Genomic DNA, 19396 nt, shown 5'->3' on the forward strand with positions numbered 1-19396 from the left:
GAGGAATGATCTGGAGATGGGTAGGAGGTACCATGTGAGATGGAGGTGGGGCCAGATCATGTAGGGCTTGGAGGTTATCGGATGTTTGGGGATTTTATTCTAAGTGTGATTGTGAGGTTTTTAAACAGGAGTGGCAAGATCTGAGTTATATTTTAAGTGGATCAGTTTAGCTCAGTGGTTCTTAACTAAAGATGACTTTGCCCCCCCAGAGGGTACTTGGCAATGAACAGAGTCATTCTATTGTCACAGCTTGAGCAGATAATACTGGTGCCCAGTGGGTAGAGGTCAGGGATGCTGGTAAATATCCTACAATGCACAGATAGGACAGCCATCCACAACAAGAATTATCCAGCCCAAAATGTCAGTAGGGCCAAGGTTGGGAGACCCAGCTGCAGCTGATGTATAAAGGATAGGCTGTACTGACAGTGGAGGGCAGATGGAAACAGATTGCAGAGAAGCTGTCACACCAGATGAAGTGAAGATAAATCGGACAAAGGTAGTATCAGCGAAGGTGTTGAAAGTAGTTGAACTCTCAATATATTTTGAAGGGAGAACCAAGAGAATTTGCTGATCAGTTTAAATATGAATGTTTAAGAAAATTGTCAAGATGACACCCAAAGTTTTTGGCCTAAACATCAAGGAAGATGGACAGTACCATTAACTGAAACAGAGTAGAGGAGGAGAGGACCAGGCTTGAGGGGACAGATATGGAAAATTGTCTTTATCAGCCATAGGACTAGAATTCTGATATCCAGATTTTTAGAGAAATCTGTTTTCCACTCTCCCTATTGCCCCAATGTCAGAAGGCCTTTAATTGCCAGGGTACTGTGGGCTGAGTGCACAGAAAGAGTCATTTGAACTCTGAAGTAAAGAAGCTGATTCCTCAAGAGAAGAAAAATGCATCCCACCCGCTCAGACTTGGGCAGGTTATCCGTGGGCCGCAACCTGTGCAGGAAAGACATTCACCTTTATCCTTTTGCAATTCAGTGCTTGGCCTGTGGGGGTTGCTTTAATGACAACCTTTCTGAGCCTCAGTTTCCTCATTTATAAAAAAGTAGTTATAGGAGATGACAAAAATCCTTTCCACAAAGCTCTGAAAACTTTGAATCGGTCTTTCAGAATTTTTTAACTTTTTAAATTTCTTCATATACTTATATGTACCTGGTTTTGAAGTATTAGTAAATAGCACATTTCTCATATTACTGGTCAAAGTGAAAAAGAAATCTGTGATCTATGTACCTATAAATATATATCTGTTTCTTCATTCTGTTTCTATTGTGATAACTTGGTCTAAAGCCTCGTTTGAATACTGAAAAGAAGTATATCTTAATTAAAATAACTCTTCTCAAAGAGAAATGATCGTAAGAAAAATGTGAGTGTTACTCAGCATGTGGAAAATAAAAATTCTTTGTTCATTTTGTTTTGTTCTGTTTTAGGACCGTACGGAAAGAATATATCACTGCAAAATATGTAGATCATAGGTTTTCAAGGAAGACCTGTTCTACTTCCTCAGCTAAACTGAATGAATTGCTTGAGGCCATCAAATCCAGGGATTTACTTGCACTAATTCAAGTCTATGCAGAGGGAGTAGAGCTAATGGAACCACTGCTGGAACCCGGACAGGCAAGGCCTCACTAAAATTATAGAATAAAAAGTAATGTGTGGCTGGGTGTGGTGGCTCACACCTGTAATCCTAGCACTTTGGGAGGCTGAGGCGGGAGGACTCCTTGAGGCTAGGAGCTCAAGACCAGGCTGAGCAAGACCCAATCTCTTCTAAAAATAGAAAAATTAGCTGGGTGTGTTAGAGCATGCCTGTAGTCCCAGCTACTTGCAGGCTGAGGCACGCCGATTGCTTGAGCTCAGGAATTAGAGGTTTCAAGTGAGCTGTGATGATACCACCACATTCCAGCCTGGGCAAGAGCAAGACTGTCAAAAAAAAAAAAAGAAAGAAAACGTAATGTGGAAAATCAATGTAAAATGATTTCTTTTATAGTAATGCCATATAAGGAAACTCTTATACATTGGATGACCATATCTAAACCAAGAGGGTTTGAGAATGAAAAGGAGTGCTCTTAATACTTACTTGGGGGCAACTGAGGTAAATGAAGCTGCTCTAAGCAAACAGAACATATGACCATCTTATTTATGCTTCCCTCTTTCCCTTTTTAGGAGCTTGGGGAGACGGCCCTTCACCTTGCAGTCCGAACTGCGGATCAGACATCTCTCCATTTGGTTGACTTCCTTGTACAAAACTGGTGTGGTTTTTGTTCTTTCTGTTGAATTACCTGAATATGCCTAATCAGTTAACACAAACAAGTACTATGAGTGGCCTGGATCAGAAACTGGCCAGCATTTTCTGTAATAAGCCAGATCATAAATACTTTTGGTTTTGTAGGCCATGAGGTCTCTGTCACAGCTATTCACCTCTGCCATCATAGTGTGAAAGTAGCCACAGACAATGTGTAAACAAGTGGCTGTGTTCTAGTAAAACTTTATTACTTTATTTATAAAAACAGGGAATAAGCCAGATATGGTCTACAGGCTATAGCTCGCCAACTCCTGGCCTTGATAAATGTAAAATCCTGCCTCTGTGTCCAAAAATCTGCTGTACTAGAGGAGGTTAAAAGAGAGAAGACTTATCAGCACAGGTCATCCAGATTTGTGAGTTTGCATTGTTCCTAAGTTTAGTATAAGACAGCAGCATGTGTGGCTGGATCAACAGCTAATTCAAATTTGGGACATAGTGATGTGAATGTGATACTGAACACAGGAAGTTTGGACTTGCTGGATTCTTTATTGGGCAGTTCTGTAAGCAACCAATTATAAGAAGAACCAGAGTTCATCCAAAAGAGAGTAATCAAAAGAGTAAGAAGGTTTGAACCCATGTATGAAGATGATGCCTGATCACAGCCAGATTGTGTGTGTTCAGACCTCTTCCTTAGAGGTAATATAACATACAGGTTAAGCGCATTGGCTCCAGAGATGGACTGCCCGGGTTCACATGCCAGCTTCATCATCCCTGTCTTGATAATCTTAAAAGCAAGCACTTCAGCCTCTTTGTGACTTAGTGTTTTCATCTATAAAGTAGAGTTTATTAACATTGCCTGCCTCATCAGATGTTTGTAAAGATTAAATGAACTAATACATGTAAATGCTAAGAGACTGTCCCATAGTGGACACTCAATAAATGCTGACTATTATCATTATATTGCTATAAATTTAGGTGTAATGTTTGCAACATCGTCCATTTCTCTGTTTCTAAGTAGGTTTCAAATGTGACTTGGTTGCTAGCACAGAAATAAGTGGCTAATGCATAGTTTTAAGTTATAGAGTAATTTTTTCTAATGATACTATAATTTTTCAGTGGAAACCTGGATAAGCAGACAGCCCTGGGAAATACAGTTCTACACTACTGTAGTATGTACGGTAAACCTGAGTGTTTGAAGCTTCTTCTCAGGAGCAAGCCCACTGTGGATATTGGTAAGAGTGTAGCCAAGTGTCTCTCTTTATAGTAAGAGCATTAGTTCTTTTTCTGCTAAAACTAAGACTTGTGTGTTACATTGTAATTTATTTATGGTTCCTGGGTTTTTAAGGGATATCCTAGATAATTATACAAATTTGTTTTTTCCCTATTTCAGTTAACCAGGCTGGAGAAACTGCCCTGGACATAGCAAAGAGACTAAAGGCTACCCAGTGTGAAGATCTGGTAAGCAAAAATGGAAATGGGAGATTTATTAGACATCAGCTGCCTTAAAATGTCATTCTGAAAAAATGAAATTGAAGATGAAGATTCTTTTTTTTTAACATTAGCTAAAAAAAATTAGATAAGCACTATACTATATTTGAATAAGTGGTAAAATGATAAATTTGTCATACAGATGCCTTCTGAGTGCAGTTATGACATAGGAGCTGAAAGGTATCTGAGAGGTATTATTACCAGGTAGGCTTGTGGATTGAGATCACACTTTGTACTTGCCAGACTTTCTTTGTACTTGCCAGCTTAAAGAATTATTTAGGATGGCACTTCCAAAAATTGGGCAAGTCAAGCTCAGAATGTAATGATTTTCAAAATTTTAAACATGCTGCCTTCCCCGCCCCTCCCCATCCTTCTTTGCACACTCGCCATTTTTGACCCTACTAGTTCTTTCTTAATAACCCTGGGCCTTCACTTCAGCATGAGTCTCTTGAGTTTCTGCTTCAGTGACAGGTTCCAGGCCCAGAACTTGTGCTTTTCTGTTCTTAAAGGATCCTTTGAGATACTTATCCCTGACCCTATTTTATAAATAAGAAAAGGGGGCCATGGATTGGACTGGAGCATTATAGGCCCACGTCTTAAACTTCTCGGGCTGATTTTGTCTTCTAGCTAGGAATTTGCAGTTTTGAAGCCCATTTGATAATATTACGGAAGCTTTTAATTTTGGAGAGAAGTCAAGTTATCAAAATAAAGAAGGTTCTGCCTATAATTCTTTGCGGTTCCTCTTAAGCCTGTTGTGTAGGCATCCAGCTTGTCTGATCAGAGTTTTACATGTAGTACAGCTACTGATGATTCATTTAAAACCAGGAATAAGGTAGGATTTGCTCAGTGTTTGTATAATATTGGGATGTTTTGGCATTTTAATTAAAATGGTATGCATTTGCTGTTTCTTCTAGCTTTCCCAAGCTAAATCTGGAAAGTTCAATCCTCATGTCCATGTAGAGTATGAATGGAATCTTCGACAGGAGGAAATGGATGAAAGTGATGATGATCTGGATGACAAAGTGAGTTTATAAAGGATGTCCTCAAATTCCTCAGCACTTTTCCCAGCTTTTCTACTCTGTACGGACAAGATGCATTTTTTTTGAGATTGATTGATTTTGGCCTTATGATCCAATCTACCAACACCATTTTCATTGGTGTATTTGATCCTTTTGGGGCATCACTTAACAGTTATATTAGGCAAAGCTTTCCAAAGAAACAACCAACAGGATAGGAAGAGAGAAACAGATCTTTTTCTAAGGAATTGGCTCATATGACTGAATGGGCTGGTAAGTCCAGAGCCCAGAGGGCCACCTAACAGTTGGAAATCCTAGGAGTTGAGGTTGCAGTTTTGAGGCTAAAGGCAGTCTGGAGGCAGTATTCCATTTTCATTGGGGGACCTCAGTTATTTCTCTTAAGCCCCTCAGCTGATTGGGTGAGGCCTATCCGCATTTTGGAGGGTAATGCCCTTTACTTGAAATCTACTGATTTAAATAGTAATTACATCTAAAAAAAACTACCTTTACTGCAACATTTAGACTGGTGTTTGACCAACACTGGGACACCATAGCCTAGCTAAGTTGACATGCAGAATTAACCTTCAAAACAGCTCATTAATAAATAATAAGTGTCATTTATTTAGTATAATTATAGCATAATGATACTGCAGTCAACAACAGACTATATATACAATGGTAGTCCCATGAGATTATAATGGAGCTGAAAAATTCCTGTCACCTAGTGATATGATAGCCGTCATAATGTTGTAGTGCAGTGCATTACTCGTGTGTTTGTGGTGATAGTGGTGTAAACAGACCTATTGCACTTAAGTCATATAAAAGTGTACAGTAAGTCCTAGGAAATTTACTCACCACACACTCACTCACCTAGAGCAACTTCTAAGTTCTACAAGCTCCATTTTTGGTAAGTAGTCTATATAGATGTACCATTTTTTTAATACCATATTTTTACTTACCCTTTCTCTGTTTAGATATATAATACTTATCATTGTTATACAGTTGCCTCCAATATTCAGTACAATAACATGCTGCACAGGGTTGTAGCCTAGGAGCAATAGGCTATACTATGTAGCCTAGGCATATAGTGGGCTATACCATCTAGGTTTGTCTAAGTGCCCTTTTGTGATGTTTGCAAAAGGATGAAATCGCCTAACAACACATTTCTCAGAACATCCCTGACATTAAGCGCCACATGACTGTACTTAAATCTGGATTAGGCAGAGTTAGGCATTTTACTTATGTTTCTCACACCGTCTTTACAGAAACTCCATGAGGATCATTGTTATTATCCCCATTTTGCAAAAGAGAAAACTTACACAGAGAATTTAGCAACTTGTCTAAAGTCTCGTAGCTAGTAAAGACAATCTGTGGGATTAAACCCAGTTCTTACTGGGGTTTTTTTACAGGTAGTTCTTAACTGTCTCTGAAAGTTAATTTATGTATGTATTCATTGGGTTTGTATTGGACATTTCCTCCTGTATGCCAGGCAGAATGTAAAGAATGGTCCAAAAAAGACCACCAGAGAAAGAGGTCCTAAAGGCATTAACCACTTTAAGAGGAGATAAAGTATTTTAATACAGTTAGTTGATAACCATTGTAAGAGTTTGGGGGAGTTCCTGAAAGGTATTCAGAGGACCAGACAGATGCCTCAGCCTTCTCAAGCACTGAAGATCGTAGCAAGAAGTAACCTTGGAGATGGGTTTCTGAGGATGGGTTGGAGCTAACCAGGCAAAGTGGGTAGAAATGCATCATCCCAGGGAGGGAGACTATGATATGCTAAGACAAGGGGTTGTGATAGAGCCTGGATGCCTGAGGAATGCTGAGAAGCATCATGTGTGAGGTGCATTCACCTGGCTGAGTGGGGAGAGGTGTGTAGCTGCCCTGCAGAGTCAGGCCAGAGCCAGGACTTTGTGGGACAGATTAGGCCTTTTTGGATTTTATCTAAGCAATTGGAAGTCAACAGAGGTTTATTGTCAGAAGAGCAATATTTCCTACCAGCTCTGGCTGCAGTGTGGAAAATGGACTGGAGGAAAGCAACTGGAGTCAGGGGCCGCTTGGGATGCTAGTGCTGCAGTGGGAGCTGGTGAGCACCTGCACTGGGAGTGGGTTTGAGGGACAGTTCTGAGGTATCTGTGCAGAAACTGGGGCCTCCAGATGACACTGAGTTTTCAAACTTGAGCAGCTGAGTGGCTGCTAATGCCATCACCACGAGTGCAAACACTTAGAGACACCTCATAGACCATTGAAAATGGTTTGTAATCTAAGAGATTGGGGCAGAATTTACAGATCTTTGAGTCGTCAACGTGTAGCTGGTAGTCAAAGCTTGAGTATACTTTCCAAGAGGATTTAAAGTGAAGTAAAGAATGAGAACTTACTTCAACATTAAAGAGTAGAGCAGGGAAGAAAACTCAATGTAGCATATGACAAATAGGCATAAACGCTATTCAAGTGTTGATGAAAGTGCTGTCTGAGGAAGGTATTTGGTAACCAAAGGTTATATCTACCTGGGACCTTACATGGTGCTTTTGAATACTGCTGCTGCTCTCTAGCCAGTGTTTCACTAGTGTGACTGCTAACGGTGTTGTAAGAAGTAGAAACATATCTAGATCCTTCCCTCTTACTGTGTCATCACTGTGAGGCTCTCATGGCTGGCCTTATAAAGCCGCAGAGAGCCACAGAAGCCCCGATCACTATCTGAGCCCACCCTACAGAGGTCCTGGGTAAGCCAAAGGGAAGTCCTTGATTATTATCTCACCCACTGTTATTTCATCTGCCAGCCAAGCCCCATCAAGAAAGAGCGCTCGCCCAGACCTCAAAGCTTCTGCCACTCCTCCAGCATCTCCCCCCAGGACAAGCTGGCACTGCCAGGGTTCAGCACTCCAAGGGACAAACAGCGGCTCTCCTACGGAGCCTTCACCAACCAGATCTTCGTCTCCACAAGCACAGACTCGCCCACTTCACCAACCGCAGAGGCGCCCCCTCTGCCTCCTAGAAACGCCGGGAAAGGTACGGGCTTTGAGAAGGGCTTTGTATAACTCCATCCTCAGAGCTGGCGATCTGCCCGGCTTTGAGGTAAGAACGGCCACATTCGAGTGGCAGAGTATGGAAGGTGTTGTCAGGGGCAGCTTGAACTAGGGATCCTGCCACCGGCCAGGCACCAGCTGCAGGACAGGCAGTGTGTGGGCACTCTGCGTGCATTATCTTCTGTTAACCTCATGATAATCCTGTGAGGTGTGTGATTTTTGTGCCCGTTTTACAGAAGAGGAAACTCGACTCAGAGGTAGAGTGATTTTCCCAAGGCCACACAGCTGGTGAGTGGTAGAGTTGAGATTCAGTTTGAGGTCCACGTGGCTCTAGAACCTGTACTCTTTATAATATGGGGTGGAGTTTCAATTCTTTGAAAACTTAATTTTTGCAACACTAAAATCCCTCTTTTGAAGATGCTAGTAGTAGTGGTGGTAGTTAGTAGTTATGAGCGCTTGCCTTATGAGAGGCCCTAGGCCAGGTACTTCTCATTTAATGGTCTCAAAATGAGGTGGGTACTGCAGTCATGGGCACTGTGCAGATTAGGGGGCTGAGCGTCAGAGATGCTGAGTAATCAGCCTAAGGTTCTCAGCCACTTCGTGTTCAAACTCAGGTTCTGTATGACCAGAGGCCACGCTCCTATACTCTCTGATGAGGATCGTTTTTCTATTAGACACTGCTTGGAGAGGAATCTTGCCCAGAGGAGGGTTTGTTATGTCGTCAAATGCTTGTGTTGTCAAATGCTTCCATAGGACTAGCACCTCAGGCTAAAGGTCCAGCACACTGTTCTGTAGCAACAAAGTGCTTGTCCTGTATCCCATATCCACAGTGTGCCCGGCTCAGGAGGTCAGTGTGTTCTCACCTATACAGAGACAAATTTAGGCAGAGAAATGCCAACATCAAAGTGTCGCCCCAGCAAGCGGGGATAATTGAGAGGTCCCCAGAGCTGTAGCTTTAAGTTTGGTCTGTACCAGTAAATCCAAATGCAGGATTCTCCCTGTGTGCTCAGCTCATGCTACCACAGGTTTCAAGGGCCTATCGGCACACAATGCCATGCCTATTTGAATCACACTGGGGCTATTTTCTGGGAAATGTGAGCTTTATTCAAAACAGGGTTTTTTCAGAGCTTATTCTCTATTGAAATACTGTTATAAATAGGAGCTGTGTTCTTAGAACCCAAATGGCCTCATAGATCATAAAGTAATAGAGAAAAGTTAAAATAAGGCTTTGGCATGAATAATTTTCATTAAAGATAACCAGTGGCCCTAACAGTAATAGTGCATGTGAGCCAAAGGTTCGACCTGCCTGTGTTTTCTTACCATTCCATACATTACACTGGAATATTTTGTTGTTGTTTTTTTTAAAGCCAGTCAAATTTAGTAGTGGGGGAGTTGAATACCAGCTTTAGTGACACTAGTGTTAATAAGTTCTGATAACCCACTACCATCGGACCAGCCTGGAATGTTTTTAAATCATGAACTTACCAACCTACAGATCTATAGTGTAACAGTACTGTGTTGCCACTTCCCTCTGGGTAATGATATTCCTTATCAGGGTAGCGATCTGATGAGTAGAGATTCTCTTTCTGTATCCTACAGAGGACTGTGAGAAACCTCCAGACCAAATACAGTAAATAATGGAAGCAGTGACTCTGAAAGATTTCATATCCCCTAATTGAGGTTACCAACATAGTAGTGATGACCTCTCTAGACAGGCGAGGCCTGTTCAAGGAGCCTCCAGGTCATTACGAATCCTGAAAATGGTCTAACAGGAGAAAGCAACACTGAGGGCCAAGAGGCCCCCTCACCTTCCTCCACCGTCTTCTGTAATTTTATCTCAATGGAACACAGAAACCCACAAAATATACTGTCTGATCCGGTGCCAAACATGTCTCTCCTGCCTTGAATAAATTCTAACCAGCTTTTTACCAAAGACTCAGAAGATAAAGACTAAATTTATTTAGTGATCCAGCTGCTAAAACAAGTGCTCAGAGATTTAGCCATAGCAACCACGGTCAACTAAGGATAGAGTGCTTACCCCTCTTCACCAAAAAAAGCCTGTAATTGAAAATAGAAATTCTCTATACTAAAATCAGAGGTTCTCCATGGCTGTTCTAGCAGAACATCCAATCCAGAAATTGGGCCTATCTGCTGGTGAGACGTGAGGCGCACAGCTTTCTCGTGACTTTTATAAGGGACCTGAAACGTGAGCTGTCCTGTAGCTAGCTTGAGCTCACATGCCCTTACATTTGGAAAACTGGTAAGGGTTAGCATGGAATTCTTGGAAGACATTGTTAAAGATCAGCTGATGTTGTGTGTGCCTAGATAATTATTCTCTGTTTTGTGGCCCCGACATTTTTTTCATTTCCTTCTGTTGAACTGATAGAACTATTTGCATGAGAACAAGCGTGTCCCGAATCTGTCATTTGGGTTGCTCATTCTCCATTGCAAGTAGAGCAGAGGTCTCTATTTGTAGAAGTCATTTCCATGACTGAATTTAGAGATCTGAAGGATGATGGCTTCCCATGAGGCAGAAGCAGGCATTCATGATTAAGTCCCCACAAATAAGAGGAATACAAGGGGAAGCGTAGAAAGAATTATTCTGAGTCTAGCTGAGGAATATTTTCAAGAAACTCCAGCTGCCTCATCAAAATTCAAGGAAGTTTGACCCGAATTACCATCAAGCAAAGCCCCCTTGTGCTTAAGCAGCGCTCCAGGCAGACTCTCAGAAGAACTCCGCAATTCAGAATCCCAAATTCACCAACCTTAAGCCTCATAAAGAAACATTTTGCTGCCTAAGCCCCTCTTCAGATGTGTAGTCCAGAGAGATTAAATCAAATCTATAAAACTAATTTTGGTACATAGTTTCCCATTCATGATCAGCAGCTTCCTCCTTGACCCACTTTACTGTATGTTTATTAAGACCAGGCTTGCCACGATTAGTTTCTTTTTAATCTTTAAATTAAAATAATGTCATAGAATTTGGATTTTTTTTAGAGCTAGGTTGCTGAAAAATTAACATGATCTGCACCCATTGTACAGATAAGGAAACTAAGCCCAGGAAACATTAAGAAACTTACTGATTCAGGTCATGTGATGGCTGAAGTAGGGTAGAAAATCAAAACGGGCCTTGAGACTCATCAGACCACATCTGGTTTCTTCTTTCATATTGAGGAAGATGATCCATTTGTTTTGCCTGCCTTTATGGAATTATCATCAGAATCCAATGAGACAATATTTGAAGAAAACATTTTATAAAATATAATCCCTACACTACTATAAGAGATTTCTATTAGGATTGGTAGGCTGTGACTCCATAGATGTTTCTAGAATATGAAATAATGTGGTAGACAACACAGTGCTGCAATGCCTATCTCACAAAACAGGTACTTGAGGCCGGGCGTGGTGGCTCACTCCCGCAACCTTAGCATTCTGGGAGGCCAAGGCGGGAGGATCGCTTGAGGTCAGGATTTCGAAACCAGCCTGAGCAAGAGTGAGATCCCGTCTCTACTAAAAATAGAAAGAAATTAATTGGCCTACTAAAAATATATAGGAAAAAAAATTAGCTAGGCATGGTGGCACATGCCTATAGTCCTAACTACTCTGGAGTCTGAGGCAGTAGGATAGCTTGGGCCCAGGAGTTTGAGGTTGCTGTAAACTAAGCTGACGCCAGGACACTCACTCTAGCCTGGGCAACAAAGTAAGACTCTGTCTCAAAAAAAAACAAAAAAAACAGGTACTTGAAAACAGGTACTGCTTGCTTACAATTGGTTGGTTGGTTTGAATTAACTATCTTTTTAAAGTTAAGCTATAGAACTGTGACTTTTTCCCATTGCAAAATTTCAAACCTTTTATATAGCAGTAACAAAAGCTTATACCTAACCTAGAGTCACTAACTCAACGTGAGATTGTCGTTGAGATTAAATGAGAAGTATTGAAGCATTTAGCTCAGCGCCTGGTGCATTGTGTTCCATAGAGGATACATCCACTGCTTGTGTCCATGCCACAATTCTTCCAGCTTTTACAAAAGAGTTACTTGGGAAATAGGAACCAGAGTGAAGTCACCCAAATCTGCTAAATTAATGGATGCTCTAAATAATAAGACCTAGCACTTGGTAGGTACCTTACCTCAAAGAAAGGATTTGTTAAATAAATGAGTGATAAATTCAATCTCAAGAAGCTTAACTTACTTAAGAGCTAACAATTCAAGCTTTTAGAAACATGAACTGATATACTAATTACAGTTCATTCCCTTCTAGTTTTAAATCAGGCTCCTAGAATCAGGCATTTTAAAGCTCCTCTGAATAGCATGTGAATATAAATATTAATTCCGCATTTCATACATATTTGCTATAATGTAGAATTCCTACTTCAAACAGGCTCTAACCTTGGGCTGATAAACTAGCAGATGATCTACACAAAAGCAGTGCAGTGCCTGGCATACTGAGAGCCTCAGTAGATGCTTGTTTTTGAAGAGTTGGTACCACAGAGTATATTGAACCAGATGTTATCCTTGCTGTCAGTTTAGGTGAAGAGACTAAATATCCTTAGTAATCAAAAAATGTACAATAGTTTGAGAGTACTAAGCTAAGGCAGATCAGTCTGTGTCAGACCAGACCGTGGCTATCTGGACCTTTCAAATAACACTTTCTCTTCTTCCAAGAAGCCTTCTTTCCTTTGCCCCACAAAAGAGACTGTGGCTTCTTCATTGTAAGGCTCAATCCTGCCCTTGTATTCATATTGTCCTGACATTAAGCTGATCTTGCCAGTTTTCATGGTCTTCAACAGAAAAACAAAGATTGGGTGTCTGTCTTGCTCTTGCTGCGTTACTGCTTAAAGAATATGAAATAATGTCAGTGAAGTGACTAGCACATAACACTCAATAAGTAGGAGTTTGTTTGATCTTACTGCTTGTATTCAGTTCAACAAATATTCCAGGCACTGGGAACGTAGGGAAGAGTGGAGAAGTAACTCCTGCTCTCGCAGAGCTGGCACTCCAGGGGGAGAGGAAACAAACAGTAGAATGTCCCACTGGGCAGGGTAGTGGTGCTTCTGAAGGGGCAGGAAGGAGAAGTGCTGCTCACAGCTTCAAAGAGAGGGTCATGGAGTCTTCATCGCACTCTCCCCGTTGTGAGACAACTCAAGGGCTAGAGCTGTGAATGAGCTGTCTTGCATCCCTAGCACAGAGGGTAGGTTGTTTGTTCAGTACTTACTGAATGCATGAACAACAACAGAAAGAATCAGTGAAAGTGAGTCCCAAAAGTAGGTGGCCAGAGTAAGGAGGGGGCACTCATAAAATTGAACCAGCTGTCCTAGGAGTGTAATAGTTGACTTGCTGAAAACCTTTGTATGAAATTTTTGCAGCAGTTATGCCCAAACACAGCTGTGTAAGCATTTGATACATGTCTTCAACTCTCCTTGGAGGTCTGTGGCAGGAGTGAGGACAGACAGGAGTGGAAGGGGTGGTGCCTTCCACAGCACGTGACAGTGGCCCGCCATCTTGAAAGCGCACTGCTTGATGATCCAGACTCTCTTTGGAGACTTTCCTGTGAACAGCAGCATTCACACATTGATGACTTTATAGTTTCCTAGGGGTTTTTTTTGTCTCATGGGAAGATAGCCATTTGAGTGGCTTGACATTAAAGCTTCCCATGGACTGTTGTTCTTGATTTGTGTTTTGTTTGGGGGTATTTTTTTTTACTTTGTTTTATTGGCTTTTTTTTTTTTATCAGTTTCCCCCAATTCTTTTTAAAGCATTGCACACGAATCACCTAGAACTGGCCAAGAGCATTACCTGTGATTTTTGCCCTCAGCAGTGTCCACGATCTAAGGCTTTCTAGCTGAGTTGCCTGACTACCAGGGAGTAGAAAGGGAAGCAGAGGAAATCCTTGTTGTGCTTCTTGAATTCAGGAATGTATGAGTAATAGTTAAGAAGCCAACCCTAAGCCTCTTGAATCCCAGCACTTTTCTCTTAATTATCAGTGTCATAGAAGGAGACGGAAGGATAAATGAACAGCTAGTGCTGTTTTCTGTGTAGGAACCAGGTGACAGAGAAGTGTAGCACTGTATCATGCCTGGGCACCACCCTGTCCTGTTGGAATCCCAGCCAGCCCTGCTGACTTACTGTGATGTCCCAGCACACTCCACTCTATCTTTCTACGCCTCTCTTTCTCCACCTGAGTATGGAGATGATAACAGCTCCTGCCTTCTACCCAGATTCCTTCTCAATATGAATATATAGTATTGTGTCTTTACCTACTTTTAAAAGTAATCAACATAAGCTTCCCACTCTTTTAAGCTCTATACTATGAAAACCATTAGTTAGATAGGAAGAATAAGTTCAAGAGATCTGTCTAGAGCTTGGCAGCTGTAGTTAATGTGTTGTCTTCTTGAAAATTGCCAAGAGTAGACCTTAAGTCTTCTTGCTACAAAAATAATGACATGTATGTGAGATACTGCCTATGTTAATTAGCTTGATTTAGCTATTCCACAACATAACCCTGTCACCCTGTACCTAACTCGAAGGATGCTCAAGTCCCTAATATAAAATGGCTTAGTACTTGCATATAACCTACACATATTCTCCCCCTGTACTATAAAATCATCTCTGGATTACTTACAATACCTCTTACAATGTAAATGCTATATAAAAGCATTTTAATTGTATTTTCTAATTGTTCAATTGTTATTTTTATTTGTGTTTTTTTTTTTCCTGAATATTTTTGGTCCAAGGTTGGTTGAATCTGCAGGTACGGAACCAGCAGTTTCAGAGGTCCAACTGTATACATGCTTCAAAACATGTTGCATATGAAATATGTATATAATTTTTGTCAACAGTATAAATTTTAAAAGAAACCTATTAGAAAATGATAGTAAAATTTCCCTTCATTTTGCCAGTTTCATAGGTATAACTTCTGTTATTACCCCTCCCACATGGCATATTAGAAATATGTAAATTATACTTCTACCGACAAGTTTAGAAAAAACCACCAAGATAATATTTCAGTCCGTCTTCTAGATCTTGTTTTTTATCTTTGAAATTTCAAAGATAAATTTTTTTACTTTTACTTGGTGTCCCAGTGTGGGAGACCTCTGGGTTTTTTCCCTTTACTGAAAACCAGATGTATAAGGATGTTGAAAAAGAATCCTCTTCAAGGGTACAGTGTGCTGTGATTGCACAACTGCACTCCAGCCTGGGCGACAGAGCAAGAACCCATCTCAAAGAAAAAAAAAATAATCCTCCTGACTTACACCATGAATCATTCTTATAGATGTGTACTGAGTACCCAGAATGTGCCCGGTACTGGCACTGGGAGATGTGAGGTTAATATGGATCTTGCCCCATGGAAGCGTATAGTCTGGGAAGGAAGATAACTTGTGGCTCTAATGCAAGGTAGAGAATATCTAGTGCCCCATTAAGCTTTGTGGAAATTCAGAGATAGAAGCAGTTGTTCCAGGGAAAAAGAGATGTATCAGAGGAGGATTCTGGATGAGGCTACATTTGAACTTACCCTTAAAAGATGAGGATATAACCAAAACCTATGGGATAGAGCAAAAGCAATATGGCTTTACAGCTGGATTCTACCACACATTTAATGTTTAATGAAGAACTAATACCAATTTGTTGATAAAAACTTTCAACAAATTGAGTTTAGAAGGAACATAACACAATAAAGGCCATATATGACAAACTCACAGCTAAATTATACTAAATTGGGAAAAGCTGAAAGCTTTTCGTCTAAGAACTGGAACAAGACAAGGATGTCCACTTTCACTACTCCTATTCAACATAATATTCAAAAATCCTAGCCAGAACAGTTGGCAAGAGAAAAAAAATAAATGACATCCAAACTGTAAAAGAGGGAGTCAAATTGTTCCTTTTTGTAGACAGCATGATGTTTTACATAGAAAAACTAAAGAATCCACCAGAAAACTCTTAGAATAAGAACTGATCAGCAAATTCAGTAAAGTGGCAGATACAAAATAAATACACAAAAATCAGTGGCAGTTCTATACACCAGTAATGACCCAGCTGAGAAAATAAATCAGGAAAGCAATCCTGTTTACAGTAGCCACAAAAAAATAAGTAAAATACCTAGAAATAAATCTAACCAAGGAGGTAAAAGGTCTGTACAATGAAAACTATAAAATACTGATGAAAGAAATTGAAGAAGACATTAAAAAATGGAAAAACTTCTCATGCTCATAGTTTATAAGAATTAATATTGTTAAAATGACCATACCTCCCAAAGCAGTCTACAGATTCAGTGCAGTCTCTTTCAAAATACCAACAACATCCTTCACAGAAATAGAAACAATCCTAAAATTTGTAGGGAGCCACAAAAGACCCAAATAGCAATAGCCAAAGCAATACCAAAAACAAAGAATAAAGCTGGAGGCATTATACTACCTGACTTCAAAATATACTGCAGAGCTATAGTAACCCAGACAGTTTGGTTTTTAAAAAAAGAGACACATAGGCCAGTGGAACAGAAGAGAGAACCAGAATAAATCCACATAATTACAGCCAACTGATTTTCAACGAAGGTATCAAAAAATAAATTAGAGGAAGGATACCCTCTTCAATAAATGGTGCTGGGAAAACTGGATATCCTCTGCAGAATGAAACTAGACCTTTATCTCTCACCACACACAAAAGTCAACTCAAAATGGAGTAATTAAGATGTAAGACCTAAAATAATAAAACTACTAGAAGAAAACATAGGTAGAGGAAATGCTTCACGATATCAGTCTAGGCAAAGATTTTACCATGTTTCCCCGAAAATAAGACAGAGTCTTATATTTATTTTTCCTCAAGAAGACACCCTAGGGCTTATTTTCAGGGCATGTGTTATTTTTTTTAAGTACAGTACAACAATGTACATTTATTCAAATATAGTTAAGTCGTCATCTTCTAGAACATCATTATAACTCTCCAAATCCTGAAGTCCATCCTGAATTTCTTGCAGCTCTATTTCCTTTAGAACCATTGACCCCGATCTCTTATGTCGAGCAATAGAGCTCTCGTGGGGCAGACGAGAAGGGCTGCTCATCTTCTTTACCACTCGAAATGCATGGGTTGTGCAGATGCACTGCGTAGCCACTCCCATCACTGGGTCTTATTTTCAGGGTAGGGTTTATATTGCACAAATGCTTAGAAATCCTGCTAGGGCTTATTTTATGGGTAAGTCTTACTTTCGGGGAAACACGGTATGGTTAAGTCTGCAATAGCACAGGCAACAGAAACAAAAATAGAAAAATGGGACTGTATCAAACTAAAAAGCTTCTGCACAACAAAGGAAACAATCAAAATGAAGAGACAGCCCACAGAATGGGAGAAAATATTTGCAAACTATTTATCTAACAAGGGACTGATATCCACAATATACAAGGAATTCAAACAACTCAACAGCAAAAAAAAAAAAAAAAAAAAAGAAGAAACCAAATAATCTCATTTAAAAATGGGCAAAGGACCTTAATAGACATTTCTCAAAAGAAGATATAAAAATGTCCAACAAATAAATGAAAACATGTTCAACATCATTAATCATCAGGGAAATGCAGATCAAAACCACAGTGCGATATCATCCCACCCCAATTAGAATGGCTGTCATCACAAAGACAAGAAATAACAGATGCTGTTGAAGGTACAAGGAAAAAGGAGCTCTTACACACTATTGGTAGGAATGTAAATTAGGATAGCCACTATGGAAACAGTAAGGAGTTTTCTCAGAAAACTAAAAATGGATCTACTGTACAACCTAGCAGATGCCACTAGTGCGTTATTTCTCCACAGGAAAGGAAATCAGAATATCAAAGCAAAACCTGCACCCCCATGTTTACTGCAGCTGTGTTCACAATAGCAACAATATGGAATCTGTCTAAATATCTGTCAACAGATGAATGGATAAAGAAAATGTAAAATGTGGAGTATATGGAGTACTATTCAGCCATAAAAAGAATGAAATCCTGTCACAGCAACATGGATGAGCCTGGAGGATATTATGTTGAGTGAAATAAGTCAGGCACAGAAAGATAAATACTATGTTATCACTCACATAGAAGTAAAGAACAGAATAAAGGTCATTAGAGGATGGGAAGGAAGGGTAGGGAGAGGTTGAGTAACAAATTTACAGATAGATGGGAAGAATAAATTCTAGTGTTCGGTAGCACTATAGGCCCAGTACTGGTCTGTGGGCTGTTAGGAACTGGGCCACACATCAGTGCCTGAGCTCCGCCTCCCCCCACTCCTGGTCCGTAGAAAAATTGTCTTCCTTAAAACTTAGGACCTGGGGGCTGCACAGCAAGGAGGTGAGCAGTGGGCGAGCAAGTGAAGCTTCATCTGTATTTACAGCCACTCCCTACCGCCTGAGCTCCTCTATCTCTCCCCCAACCCCCGCCCCCACCAATCTATGAAATAATTGTCTTCCAAGAAATCAGTCCCTGGTGCCAAAAAGGTTGGGGACCACTGAGGTAATGGATCTGCCCTGCTTTGATCACCACACATTGTGTACATGTATTCAGATGTCACTCTGTATCCCATAAATATGTACAATTACAAAAGGGGGAAAGAGGATGTAGAGGTGAAAAGGGAACTCAGTTGTGTTTTTGAATGTTCTAGCCAGAGAGGATGTGATGCCATTTAGAAGAAGAGAAGCAGGCTGTTGTCAAGGCTGAAAGCCTGGCCTTGAGTCACGCAGAGCTGGGCTCTGCCTGGACTTAGCCTTTCATCTACTGTGACTAGCCAAGTTCCTGAACTCTCTGAGCCTTGGATCTTTTTACCCTTAAAAAATAGGTAATAATGATGCCAGTAATGATAATAATAATGTTTTATAAGGTAAGTTCTGAATAGTGTGCCAGGAGCAGTGGCTCACATCTGTAATCCTAGCACTCTGGAAGGCTAAGGTGGAAGGATCGCTTGAGGTCAGGAGTTCACCACCAGCCTGAGCAAGCATGAGACTCTGTCACTACTAAAAAAAATTAAAATAGAAGAAATTAGTCAGGCATGGTGGCACATGCCTGTAGTCCCAGCTACTTGGAGGCTGAGGTAGGAGGATCACTTGAGCCCAGTAGTTTGAGGTTGCTGAGAGCTAGGCTGTTGCCTCGGCACTCTAGCCTGGGTGACAGAGCAAGACTGTCTCAAAAATAAATAAATAAATGTATGCTTGTATGTGTATAAAATTCTCAACTCCTAAGTTTTAGGTCAAGCCTATAATACTTGGTAAATGGTGGCTCTAGAAAATGCAGGAAGTAGAGGAGGAAATTTGAAATGCATGCTGATTATGATTTTAGGAACTTTTTTTTTTTAAATATGTGTGTGGGTGTGTACACACACACATACATATGCATATTTAGGTGAATTATTCTCCAGTTCATTTTTTCCATTTATTTTTTATTTGTGTATATTCATGGGGTACGAGTGCAGTTTTGCTACACTGATACTTTGCATTGTGGTGAAGTCAGGGCCTTCAGTGTATAAGTCACTGAAATAACGTACATTGTACCCACCAAGCAACCTCCCATCCTAACCCCATGGCGAGCCTCCTGAGCCCTCGCCACATGCTGGGCACACTTCTGAGGTAGACCTTAGTTAGAGGCATCCCCAAGGGTGAGAACAT

General features: G+C 40.5%; 1 protein-coding gene across 2 annotated transcripts in view; it reads left to right on the forward strand.

Moving 5' to 3' along the window:
* ASAP1 (ArfGAP with SH3 domain, ankyrin repeat and PH domain 1) overlaps positions 1–19396 on the forward strand; it is a 342366-nt gene that overhangs the window by 290876 nt on the left and 32094 nt on the right. For both annotated transcript variants that reach the window (XM_012785407.3, XM_076005020.1), the window contains exons 19-24: positions 1437–1623; positions 2170–2255; positions 3365–3480; positions 3639–3706; positions 4651–4758; positions 7533–7761. In XM_012785407.3, the coding sequence (XP_012640861.1) occupies positions 1437–1623; positions 2170–2255; positions 3365–3480; positions 3639–3706; positions 4651–4758; positions 7533–7761 (794 nt within the window). The remainder of the gene's footprint in view (positions 1–1436; positions 1624–2169; positions 2256–3364; positions 3481–3638; positions 3707–4650; positions 4759–7532; positions 7762–19396) is intronic.

This window comes from Microcebus murinus, chromosome 7 (genome assembly GCF_040939455.1).
Source record: "Microcebus murinus isolate Inina chromosome 7, M.murinus_Inina_mat1.0, whole genome shotgun sequence".
NCBI classification, from domain to species: Eukaryota; Metazoa; Chordata; class Mammalia; order Primates; family Cheirogaleidae; genus Microcebus; species Microcebus murinus.